Genomic DNA, 13176 nt, shown 5'->3' with positions numbered 1-13176 from the left:
CTTATTAAAGTAAAATAATACTTGTAATAATGACCATTATTTTACTTTAATAGTTTTATTTATTTATTTTATTTTTGGCTGCATTGGGTCTTTGTTGCTGCACACGGGCTTTTCTCTAGTTGCAGCCAGCGGGGGTTACTCTTCGTTGCAGTGCACGGGTTTCTCACTGCAGTGGCTTCTCTTATTGCGGAGCACAGCCTCTAGGCGTGCAGGCTCAGTAGTTGTGGCGCATGGGCTTAGTTGCTCCACCGCATGTAGGATCTTCCCGGACCAGGGCTCGAACCCGTGTCCCCTGCATTGGCAGGTGGATTCCTAACCACTGTGCCACCAGGGAAGCCCCAACTTTAATAGTTTTATATTTATTTTCATAAGTGTTAGAAAAAGCTGTAACTATGGAAACAATTGAACAAGTAAATAAGCCAAAGAAGCACCATATACCTGGCTATATTATAATGTCTTATAACTTCTCATTTCAAATGAATGATTTAAACAACAATTTGGGGGTTTGGTCTGTAGAAATCTATTCTATTTCAATCAAAAAATTCAAAAGGTTCTTTCCTTATCAGTTTTGCTTCCATTCTCTTTGCTCTTTTCTTATTGCTAGCATTACCCATTTGTTTTTTAACTCTTTTCTAAAGTTTTGTGGGCTGAAAGGACACATCAGCAGAGTCTGAGTTGCCACTTCCCCTGTTCATCATGCCACAAAATATTTTAAGCATTTCAGAAGCCTTCGACTGTTAAGAAATATCAGGTGTCAAACACCTCGTATATTTCCAGTACTTGGTATTATAATATGCTGAAAAGGTAATAAAAGTTATGGTCAATTTGTGGGATTTTAACTGGTCTAATTCAGAACTGGGTTTATTTATTTATTTGTTTGTTTGTCCTTTATTTATTTATTTTTGGCTGCATTGGGTCTTTGTTGCTGTGCGCAGGCTTTCTCTAGTTGCGGCGAGCAGGCTTCTCATTGTGGTGGCTTCTCTTGTTGCAGAGCACGGGCTCTAGGCGCGCAGGCTTCAGTAGTTGTAGCTGTGGCACATGAGCTCAGTAGTTGTGGCTCGTGGGCTCTAGAGCACAGGCTCGGTAGTTGTGGCGCACGGGCTTAGTTGCTCCACAGCACTTGGGATCTTCCCAGACCAGGGCTCAAACCTGTGTCCCCTGCATTGGCAGGCGGATTCTTAACCACTGCGCCACCAAGGAAGTCCCAGAGCTGGATTTACCATGAAGTTAATGAAGCTTAATTTTTGCCTTAGCAATTTTGTATCATGATTTTGTACTTTTATTCCAAAGGAAGGCTCTTAGAATTGTATGATTTTAATCTCCCTCTCTCCCCCAACCTCTGCAAACCTGGATTTGTCCCGGGTCTAATTAGAACTATCCATCTAGAATCACTACAGTTGAAGTCCATCCAACTACAACTCAGGACACATGCTCATGGTTGCTCTGACCGGCCTTCCCACTTTATTACTCCATTTGAGGAGGTTAGTGTTACTTGGCAATTTGTAACAATAAAATATTTTATTTATACTTATTAAGTCAGTGGCCTCAGAAATGTATCAAAAGTTAGCAATAAGCCATCTGAAAAGAAATGTCAGTATTGGAATTTCAGGCAAACAGCTTAAACAACCAGTTGGACATTTCAGAGTAAAATACTGTTCTTATTCATGTGGTTTAGGGGAAGTGAGGCGATATGGAGTAAAATTAATTTGTCACCATGAGTTGCATATTATTTTGTCATGATACTCTGAGAAAAAAGTTCTCAGTGATTCATATTGTTCTAGCAACAGATGCACTGATGTCGCTCACTTGTGAGTTTGAGGATCTGAACAATATGAATTATGTGACCTTGATTGAATGGCCCCTCTCCATGTCCATCTTCTTCACATACATTCTGAGTGAATGAGTCAGATAGTGAAGAGATGAAGTGACTACCCTACAACGGGCACACTGTCTTTGCGACCTGCAGTTAGGGTCCAGTTGGAGTGGTAAAGTTGCCGTGATGGACTTAACTGGCAACTAAAAGCCTTGTCAATAGAGATGGCTTTTCAGTTAACCTTCAGAGTTTAACAAAATAAACTTTATCCTAAATGTTCTGTGTGAGGGGTGGAGATGCTTTTGAACGAGTTAGTCAAAAGGTTCTTTCTTAAAAACTAAACTCTTAGGAAAGTAAAACTCCTGAGGTACCTTTGACTCTTGAAAACCTGGCGACCCACATCATTCCTGGGCAAGTGTCAATTTTTTTTATCATCTAGTTGTGAAAATTCAACAGTGTATATACAGCATCTCAAGGGGTTTTGTGCCCTGTGTTGTGCATTGAAAGCTAACTTCATGAGGGCCAGTTGCAAGGTAACACTTGACTCTTAAAGCAGGAACTTGAGCAATATTCCTCTTGTTTAACTCAACATTCATCATAGAAATCTGAGTCCTAGAAAGGCAAACTCTGCAGGGTCATCTAATGACCATGAGTCAATCAGGAGAAACGAAACCAGGAGTCATGATTCTCACTCATGCCCTTCACTGCAGCCTAAGAGGTCTGTCTGCTGGAAGATACTTGGGAAAATAGCCACCATGGTGTCTGTGGGAGAGAGAGATAGTACTGACAATGCTGGAATCACTGCCTTCTCTAGGAAGGGATCCCACTGCCTCCTGCTCTTATGGGCCAGTGAGTCCTCTGGGGCACTATGTTAATGAGGCCAGTGGGCCAAGGGACAGCATCGCCACTAGCCATGACAGAATGGCCAGAGCAGGAATACAACCCCAGACACACACATTGTTGACACTGGATCATTGCTGCAGGGGTGGGGAGGGAGCTGGGCAGGGGCTTAGTTCTTCCCTCTTTTTTTTTTATTTATAAATTTTTAAATTTTATTTATTTATTTTTGGCTGAGTTGGGTGTTTGTTGCTGCACGCGGGCTTTCTCCAGTTGTGGAGAGTGGGGGCTACTCTTCATTGTGGTGCGTGGACTTCTCATTGCAGTGGCTTCTCTTGTTGAGAAGCGTGGGCTCTGGGTGCGTGGGTTTCAGTACTTGTGGCACATGGGCTCAGTAGTTGTGGCACATGGGCTCTAGAGCACAGGCTCAGTAGCTGTGGCTCATGGGCTTAGTTGTTCTGCAGCATGTGGGATCTTCCTGGACCAGGGCTCGAACCCATGTCCCCTGCATTGGCAGGCGGATTCTTAACCACTGCGCCACCAGGGAAGTCCCTGGGCCTTCCCTCTTGATAAGTCTTTTGGTTTGTACCTGTGGCTCACATGGAGGCTCAAAAGAGGTTGGTCAGAAGAAAACCTGATGGAGATAATTGCACTAGTGGGAAACTTAATGGAGATAATTGTTAGGTGTCAGTGTGCCTGCATAGAGAAAAGGAGGTTATACAAAGATCACCCGGTTAATTCAGCTGCCCCTCCATACCACAGGAACATGGGACACTCCTGCACTTTGGACAAACCTCGCTCAGTGGCCTGACATCTTCCAAGAGAACGCGTTGCTAGAAATCCACCTCTGAGTCTGGTTGCTACAACAAGAGACTATCCAGTAATGTACTGTGAGACCATACCAAGAAGACAGACACTCTCCTGAAAGTTGGCACATGGGATGGTGGACACGTCCGGCGTCAGTGTTAGTGTCTCAGTCAGCTTAGGCTGCTATAACAAGACACCATGGAATAGGTGGCTTAAACAACAGAAATTTATTACTCACAGTCTGGAGGCTGGAAGTCCAAGATCACAGTGCCAACATGTGGCTCTTGGTAGGGCCCTCTTCCTACCATGTAGATGGCTGCCCTTGTGCTATATCCTCACATGGCACAGAGGGAAAGAGAAGCTCTCTGGTCACTTCTTTTCAGGGCACTAATCCCATCGTGAGGGTTCCAGCCTCATGACATCATCTATCCCCCAAAGGCCCCAAACACCATCACATTGGGAGTTCGGGCTTTAACTTTAACGTGAATTTTGGGGGGACACAAACATTCCATCCATAACAGCCAAGAAATTAAGCTCTCACATCAACTGAGACATGTTACCCTTGGCAACCCTTTCTGAACCTGCCCTTTTCTAAGGTGGTTTAGGGGATGTTCACATCCCTGCCCTGCTTCCATCAGATGGCAAGGCAAAGCCTCCCCTAAGGAGATTTCAGGATGTGACCATTCTTATTGTTTCTCAGCTGCTGTGACCTAGAAGATGTGCCTAAAAGGGTCATGTGTTTGGCCTGGGGGTGGCCTGCAGTCTTCCCAGCTGGGATGATTGGTGAGTGACAGCTGACTGCTTGAGGTTCATTGCCGGAAAGATACTTGGAGGTGAAACACTGAAGGCCTCTGAATCATAAAATGGAAGAGGGAGGTTAACATAATAGAGGATCCTGATCCTCAGTCCTCATGAAAATCACAGCAGCTGCTTGTCATATCAGCCTGAGCCTGGCCAGTGGTCCCCTCCTTGCCCTCTACCTCCTTCAATGAGAAGAGGAAAGACAATGAGAATTTCAAAGCAGGAGGAAGATTTGAATCACTTCCAGAGAATAATTCAAGGCGGACTCTTTACCCCGCCCAATTACCTTTCCACAAGAATGAATAACTTGAGCTTGTAGACGATGCTTGCAAAATTCCAGTCCCCTGGGAATTCATTTCTCAGGCTCCAGAGTTGGAGAAGCAAGATGGTGCTCCTTTCCTCCCTTGAAGGACTTCTGAATGAGACGCTTTGGGAAACTGTGTTCCCTTTTGCCTCCCACTGTCACTGGTGCCAGAGTGACGTCATCCTTGGGAGAAAGGGCCTGCTCCTGGGCCGAGCTCAGAGCTGGCTGGTTCCATTCCAGAAATCAGGAAGGCCCAAAGAACATCCCCACCCCCAATCTGGGACATCTGCCCCAGAGGAGTCTGAGCAAAAGCTCATTCTGAAAAATGCTTTGGACAGCAGGGAATCTGGCCAAGAGACCTTTTAGCTAAGTCCCTTTTTTTGTTAACCTTTCACAATATTCTTTAAATTTAATTTTAGAAGTGAGTTAACTCAACTACAATGACACAAATGGACACTATATCATTAAACCAAAATAAAATACGTTCCAGCTGATCAGCCTTCCACTTTCCAACCTGAGCTACTTCCCCCAACAATTTTATTACAAAAATTTTCAAACATAAAGTCGTAAGAATATTGTAGAGAACACCCATACTCCCACCACCTAGATTCTACAATGAACATTTTCCATACTTACTTTATCATATGTCTGTCCAACTACTCATCCCTTTAGCCAACTATCAATCCATATTTTGATGCATTTCCAAGTAAGTTGCAAAATCAGTATACTTCTCCCCTGAATACTTCAGTTTGCATACCATTAATTGTTTTATTTTTTTACAGTTCTTTTCTTTTTGAAGAAAAATTTATTGCCTATGTAATACACAAATCTGAATCGTTTGCATGTACCTGTGCATATGTGGTGACCAATGCATATATCCATAACACAAACCCTTATCAAGACACAAAACGCTACCATCACTCAGAATGTTCCCTCATGCTCCTTCCCAGTCATTCCCCTCTCCCACCTATCCAGAGGCAACAACTGTCTGATTTTTTTCTACCATTAGTGCATTTTCCTGTTCTCATCCTTTATCTAAATGGAACTGCTATGGTCTATTTGTGTCCCCCCAAAATTCGTATGTTGAAACCTAACCCCCAATGGGTCTTAGGGATATTAGTAATGGTATTAAGAGGTGGGCCCTTTGGGAGGCAATTAGGTCATAAGGGCAGAGGCCTCATGAATATTTGTGCCTTTATAAAGGCAGCCCCAGAGACCTCTCTCATCCCTTCCTCCATGTGAGGACACAGTGAAATGACAGCTGTCTCGGAAGCAGGCCCTCACCAGATACCCAATCTGATAGTGCCTTGATCTTAGATTCCCTACCTGCAAAATCATGAGAAATAAATGTTTGTTGTTTATAAGCCACACAGTTTATGGTATTTTTGTTATAGCAGCCAGCATGGACTAAGACAGAAACCATTCAGAATGAGCTCTTTCATGTAAGGCTTTTTTCACTTAGCATAATGTTTTGAGACTCATCCAAACTGTTGTATATATCAGTACTTCATTTTTCTTTATTCCATTGTATGACTAGACCAGAGTTTGTATATTCACTCTCCTATTGATGGACACTTAGGCTTCCGGTTTTGGACTATTACGAATAAAGCTATTTGAACAATGTTGTACCAATCTTTGGTGGACATATGCTTTCATTTCCCTTGGGTAAATACTCAGGAACGAAGTTGTTTATCATGGGGTAGATGTATGAGTGTTTATTTACACTCCCACCAACAATGTAGGAGAGTGCGGTTGCTCTACATCCTCATGAACATTTGCAATCAGTCTTTCTAATTTTAGCTATCCTGGTGGGTGTGAAGTGATTTAAGCTGTTATTTTGGAAAATTTTCCAAATTAACAAAAGACACATATGCATAGGGATCAGGTTGAAGGAAATACTGATTGAAGGAAATCTAGAGATTGGAATATATGATATTAGAAACGTGCACTTATCCAAACCCAGCTTGAGAGAGTAAGAAATGGCTAAAGGGATGTGCAAGAAGCAGCCAAACACATTGCTCGCTTTATAATTCTCTCAATTATATTACAACATTAGAGAAGTAAACGTAATGCTTAGAAGACTGCAGACTTCATTGATAGGGAGATGGGAACTCTGTGTTTTCCTACAGAGCTGGTCTGGTGTGGACCACGTGTACCCCGATTTGCTTCCTCATGGTCAAAGCCCTTTGAGCACCATCTCTACAAAGCTGGCCCAGCCTGGAAAATGGAATCGGGACTCACCCAGACAATTGGGAAGGACCCCCTGCTCCTCCTTCCCTCTCTCCAGTACCAACCCTGGACCTGAGCGAGGGAATTAACTTTTGGGGGCATCAACGTTGGGCCAGCACCTATCCTAGGTGCTGTGCATTCGCTGTCCTTTAATCCTCACGGCACCACCCTACCAAGTTAGGCATTGAGAGCCTCCTCTTAACAGATGTGAAACCAAGACTCAGAGAGTCATAGTAACTTGTCTGGGGTCACATAGAGTTACAAGAACCAGGATCTGAGTCTAAATCCTGTCCTCTTTCCACTAGACTTTGCTCAGCACCCAGCAAGCAAACTGGAGGAGACTTGATTAACAGCTCAGGTGGTGCCAAGCCCAGGAGCAGACGAGGCTGCATGCCTCTCAGCCAGATTGGTCCCTCCTTTTTCTCTCTTTTCTGCTTTCTAGTGTGTTTGTGTGGAAGGTAGGGCTGTGCCGTCTTTCAGAAGATGCAGATGTTGAGGAGACTTAGCCCTCCTCTCTGCAGCTGCGACCGTGTCTCCTCTTCTTTCGGGGCTTGGGTTTTTCTCTTGCAGGAAGGAATCATTAGCTTGTCACTTCCGCCCTCCCCCTCCCCCACCCCCTCAGTTTCTCAGGGGCTGGGATGATCGGGAGCTGCACTCATCCTTCACCGCTCTCTACTCCTCTTCCTCCTCACTCCCTTCTGCCCGCTGTGGGAGAGGGAGGTGATCATGTTCATCATGTGTTTCTCTAGACCGAGTTACCTGTTCCTGAAACGCACTAGCTTGCTCCTCAAATCCTGCGGTTCGGAAATAATTGACGACATCCATCACGGCCCAGTCTGCAGGATCCGGTGGCCTCCCGTTCTCCATGGAACTGCAAAATAACAATCAAGATGGCTGTCAGGGCAGAACATGCAAGCGTGTGTGGCTAGGCTCTCCACTCAGCCTCCCAGGGGCAGGCCTGGGCCAGCTCACTGCAACCAGAGGCCCAGATCCCAGTGTATCTGCCTCAGGACCAGAATCACTCGTGCGTTTCTTGGGCTCAGAAGATCACTGCTCTCACTGGCTCAGTCACTCCTTTCTCTATGAACCTTTAATATAAAGTATTTCCTTATGTACTGTTTTTTTTTTTTTTTTTTTTAATTATTTTTTATTTTTTAATGCTATTCTTGTCTGCTTACATTCTTTTTATGTATGTATGTATGTATGTATGGTATGGCTGTGTTGGGTCTTCGTCTCTGTGCGAGGGCTTTCTCTAGTTGTGGCAAGCGGGGGCCACTCTTCATCGCAGTGCGCGGGCCTCTCACTATCGCGGCCTCTCTTGTTGCCGAGCACAGGCTCCAGACGCGCAGGCTCAGTAATTGTGGCTCACGGGCCGAGTTGCTCCGCGGCACGTGGGATCTTCCCAGACCAGGGCTCGAACCCGCGTCCCCTGCATTGGCAGGCAGATTCTCAACCACTGCGCCACCAGGGAAGCCCCATGTATTGTTTTTTAATCCAGAGATATTAAGATTGGTCCAGTGATTTCTGGCGGCCCACAATATGATATTCATACCCCTGAGCTAAGAATACCAGGCCTCTTACAATGTGGCCCCAACATGTCATCACTTTCCCCATCCCCAACCCCACACATCCAGGGCTAAAGCCATTCCCCAACACACCATGCCCTTCACATGCTGTCCCAGCCACTGAATGCCCCCTCATTTACCTCCGACAAAATCCTACCCTTCCTACCAGTTCAAATGCCACTATCTCTGCGAGGCATTTTCTGGCTGCACCCAGGTAAGTGTTTCAGTCATAACATCCTCTGAATTCAAGACCTCCATTCTAACTCCCACTGCAGCACTTTTCCCACTGGATTATACTCTGCTTATTAGACAGTCTCTAGAATTTCTACGGAGATGTGGGCTGAAGAGGTACATTTGGACCTGGACCATTTCTCACTTTATTATCTTTTGTGTCAAGTACGTAGTTAGGAATTCAATCAATGTTCAGATGACTGGATGTTGATCAAGCATTAGTTTGAGAGGGTCTCTGGGTAACCTCCTCAATGGATTTAGAGAGGAGGGGAGGAAAGGTGGAAGAGAGAAAGAGTGGCAAGGACCTGCAGTTACTGTGACTCTTATTTCTGTGTTCAAGAGTATTTGTCTAGATTTCTCTATGCCTCATCCCCAGGGATTCTTCCAGAGTGTACATCCCATCACACTGTTCCCCTGCTTCCAATCCTTCAAAGACTTCTTCCCATTGCCCTTTGGATAAATTCCAAATAGTTTCACTTGGCTCAGGAGGTCCTTCAGGACAAAGCCCCCTCCTAGCCCTCCAGCTGGGAATGTATTGGTGAGTAAAACAGAAGGGTCATTACTCTTGTGAATACACAGCACTGTTGGGGTAGACACTGATCGGTAATCATACGACTAAATGTATAGCCACACAATGTAGCCGAAGGATAGGCACTCTGTACTATGGCAGTTTGAGGGGCTAGGAGAGGCTTTCTTGTGGAAGTTTCTTTTGAGGTAAGGTCTAGAGAGCAGCCAGAAGGTTAACCGTATAAAGAAGTCAGCCGAAGATTATTCCAGGCTCTGTAGCAGGAATATACAGCCCAGGGAGCCATGCTGGTCTTGGAGACCACATCAAGCATTCTGGGTTTTTGTCTATGAGCAATGGGACTTGTTAAATGGTCTGATGTAATGGGTGTGACCTGATCTGACTCACATTTCTAAAAAGAGGGTATTGGAGAGGAGCCAGAGGAGAAGAAGGGACCAAGCAAGAGATCATGGTGACTGAGACTATGGTGGGAAAGGAGAGAAGCATGTGGATTTCAAAAATATTTAACCAAAAAAAAAAAAAAAAAAAAAAAAATATTTAACCAATAGAATCAGCATGACATAGTGGTGGACTAGACATGAGAACAAAGGAGATCGAAGCGTCCTGGAACTGGATGGATGGTGGTAACTGCACTTAGACTGCATCCCCAGGTTTGGTTGGACACACTGAATGTGGGGTACCATCTATATCGAAGTTGAGATTTAATGTGGAACATGGGTCTGGAGCTCAAAGCAGACGGGTGGGCTAGAGGTACACAATGGGGAGCCAGAAGCGTTTAGATGGCATGTGAAACCTTGGGAGGGGATGAGAAGAGAACTGGGCCTAGAATCAAGCTTGGGAAGGTTCAACATTTAGTGCAAGTTGAAAAGATTCATGTTACTTTTAATGGAAATGAAATTGCCCAGACTTTGGGGATTCCTGAAAGTCTTCAAACATCCAAAAGTCAAGGGTTGACCTGTACCTCTGCCTTGTTCCCAGGATAATGTTTTGCTCATAGTAGGAACTTAAAATATTTGATTAAAAAAACAAACTTCTCTCCTAGTTAAAGGGAGTCACTAATCAATGGCACATGTGATCAACTACTTATCAACCTAGCACTTAATTTAAAAACATTTTGAGTCAATGCTTGCTAGTTATAAGTATTTTCCCTTTTGGGCATAGAGATTGTGAATCTATAAATACTGCCCATGTACATACACACTCATGTACATGCTCACTCACACACGGCATGTGCCCCCCCCTGCCACCTTCTTACCATTTAACAGGCAATATACATGGGGAAAAACTATTTTTTACTCTAACATTGTTAAACATTAACAGGTACTTTCAAATCAAAGCTAAATGTGTTTTTAAAAAATTATCCACATGCTGGGATTTTCCATCATCTCTTTAACATAAGCAATCATGAGCTGACACAGGGGACTCTCTTTTAGGTACCATTTTCCTTCCCTCTCTTGCTTAAGTTGGGCTTGAAAAATGTTTGGAAAGGATTCATTGTTTTGACAAATCTTTTAAGTTTTCTAGTCAGCTCGCTTCTAGCAGTGAGCACAGCGTCCCATCGGATGCACTTTTAAGTGCCCCAGAAAACATCTGAATTCACTCTCCCTGTGGCTGACTTCAATTAGCTGTCTTTCTTCATAAAGAATTGTCATCTAATCATGATAAAAAAAAAAGTATGCTACATTGTAATTTTAGGATGGGAGGCTTTCCTGATTCTTATTCTGCTGGGATATGACATCATCACTTCCTCAGTTCTGAAATATTCTTGAGTACTAGCATTGCAGCAGAGAACAAAGGCTTTGCAAAACTGCTGGCAGCGTACCATGAAGAGCACCAGTAATGAGGAACGTCTCATACTTAGGGTGAGGGGATACACAGAAGAAGCCAGTGTTAGACCACTCACATCCTGAGAGCAGAAACTATCTGTCTCCATCTCTGCATCTCTACAGATCTCAGCATAGGTTGGACTGGTGTGTACAGTTGATACATGGCAAAGATCTGTTACATCAATGGAATAACAAACAGAGAGCATTTAGAGTCTACAATATGCTTTTCACGCATAATCTATTATCAGCCTCCCAGCTCCTTGTGAACTGGCTACTATAACCTGTTTTTAGGAAACTAAGGCTCAGAAAGGTTAAGAACTCATCCCAAATCACATAGTGTATAAAGCCAGGATTGGATTCCATATATGCTTGCCTCCAAATCTATGCTTCTTTTCACTCCATACTCATTGACACAACAGATATTTACTAAAAGCCTACTGTCTTCTCAGTACTGTGCTAGAGGCAGGGTTACCAGGATAGGAATGCATATCCTTCAAGGAGCTGGCACTCTGGTGAGGGGAAGCAGCATACTCTAAGTATTAGAATTGGGGGGGTGAACTGGTGCTATTGGCAATGCACGCACTGGAGGGCCCGGATAATTCTGCCTGACTAGGACACTTGAAGATTTTTAATGCAATTCTGAAAGGCATCAATTGCTTCAAACATGCACTAAGTTCTGCCCTGAGAGGCGATGGCTTGCAGAAGCAGAAATATGCAGGCACACACTGTCACTTCTAGGTTATGTTAAAGAATGATGGATGATTTTGCTGGATCCATCCAGTGGTTTCAGCAACAGTTTAAAGAAGAAACCTGGAGATTATCCACGGCCACATGATGGTGGGTGTTGGGGAGGCCAGAGTGCCAAAGCCAGATAAAACTATGAGGACATTTCAGAGGATGGATTTAAGCGTCACCTTTCCCCACTGGGAAAGCCATTATGTCTCCTCAAGGACTGTTATTTGTGGCCAAACTGAGATGCTTTTTCCCTTTTAAAGGGACCATTCTCTCCAAATCTTTTCTTATAACTCATACATGTCAAATTCCAGGAGGAATTTAAATGGTGCTGTTTAAAACACCTCCCAGATGGTGGTTCCCACTGTGGCTGCTAATTTTGCACTGATGAAATGAGATGGCAGATATAAACGTTCCATTATCATTTGATACTTATTATTCATTATTGTCATAGCAAAATATTTCCTAGAATATAATGTATAAAGATGATAAATTCATGAATATTTTTCCAAGCATGGAGGCTTTAAAAATATATATGTATGTCACCTTATTACAAAAAACTAGCAAGAAGTGAAGGGCAGAATTTGTCTCCAATCCCATCACTTAATCAAATCAATGTTTCCATTTAACATAGTCACCTTTCAGTCCCTGTGCATATGGTTGAGTACATCATGTATGGATAAAAATTACATAATGTGTGAATAATTCACACTAGGAACTGATTATCCCTTAATTAAACAATCACCTCACTTTTAAAGAGAGCTAAAGAGACACAATCATGAGGACAGAAATGCAATAAATAACAAATTTGGCAGATACATGCAGATCGAGACCTTATGATGAACGTTTTCATGTTGGCACATGATAATTTTAAGTGCTAGTGGCAAAAGTCTCCATTTCCCCTTTATATATTAGTGGAGGCAGATGAAAAATAGTTGAAACCCTTTCTCAGAATTTAGCGTGTGTATCTTTTATGGTATTTATGATATTATAGATTCTGAGGGTTGATCAGACCAAAAGGAAACTCTGGATAAATACAGCCCATATGTGATTTCAAAACCCCATTATACTTATTAATTGCATTTCTGCTTTAAAGTTCAGAGCAAAAGTTACCTCCTACTAGTTAATTATGGTGATATATTTATTTATCATGCTACTCTTATAAAGCTAATTCTCAATGTTACTTGTGTTTCCACTCAGAAATGCACTCTAACTTTGTACTGCCTTGATCTTTATAACTTATTTTCAAAATTAAATTAACCTGCTCTTTGCCCATATCTTAAATCAGCCTTTGGCTAAAAAAAATGTAATTCTGATTGTAATAGATTAACATTGATCTCTCGGCCTATGACATAGCTAAGAATGAAGCGACCAAATGAGCTTTAGTTTTATCTCCATTTTTTTCTCCCTCTCCCTTCATCCTAACAAGCAGGGATCTGGCTGAAAGACAGCCGGAAAAAGAGAAAGGATGATTCAAAGTTTCTTGACAGGACATTTTTCATTTT

General features: G+C 43.2%; 1 protein-coding gene across 3 annotated transcripts in view; it reads right to left on the bottom strand.

Moving 5' to 3' along the window:
* The window catches only part of SAMD13 (sterile alpha motif domain containing 13), a 49198-nt gene that overhangs the window by 10637 nt on the left and 25385 nt on the right, over positions 1-13176 (bottom strand). For all 3 annotated transcript variants that reach the window (XM_059899630.1, XM_059899634.1, XM_059899639.1), the window contains exon 3: positions 7551-7662. In XM_059899630.1, coding sequence (XP_059755613.1) covers positions 7551-7662 — 112 coding nt within the window. The remainder of the gene's footprint in view (positions 1-7550; positions 7663-13176) is intronic.

Source organism: Balaenoptera ricei, chromosome 1, assembly GCF_028023285.1.
Source record: "Balaenoptera ricei isolate mBalRic1 chromosome 1, mBalRic1.hap2, whole genome shotgun sequence".
Lineage (NCBI taxonomy): Eukaryota > Metazoa > Chordata > Mammalia > Artiodactyla > Balaenopteridae > Balaenoptera > Balaenoptera ricei.
This window is presented reverse-complemented; position numbering and strand designations above follow the sequence as displayed.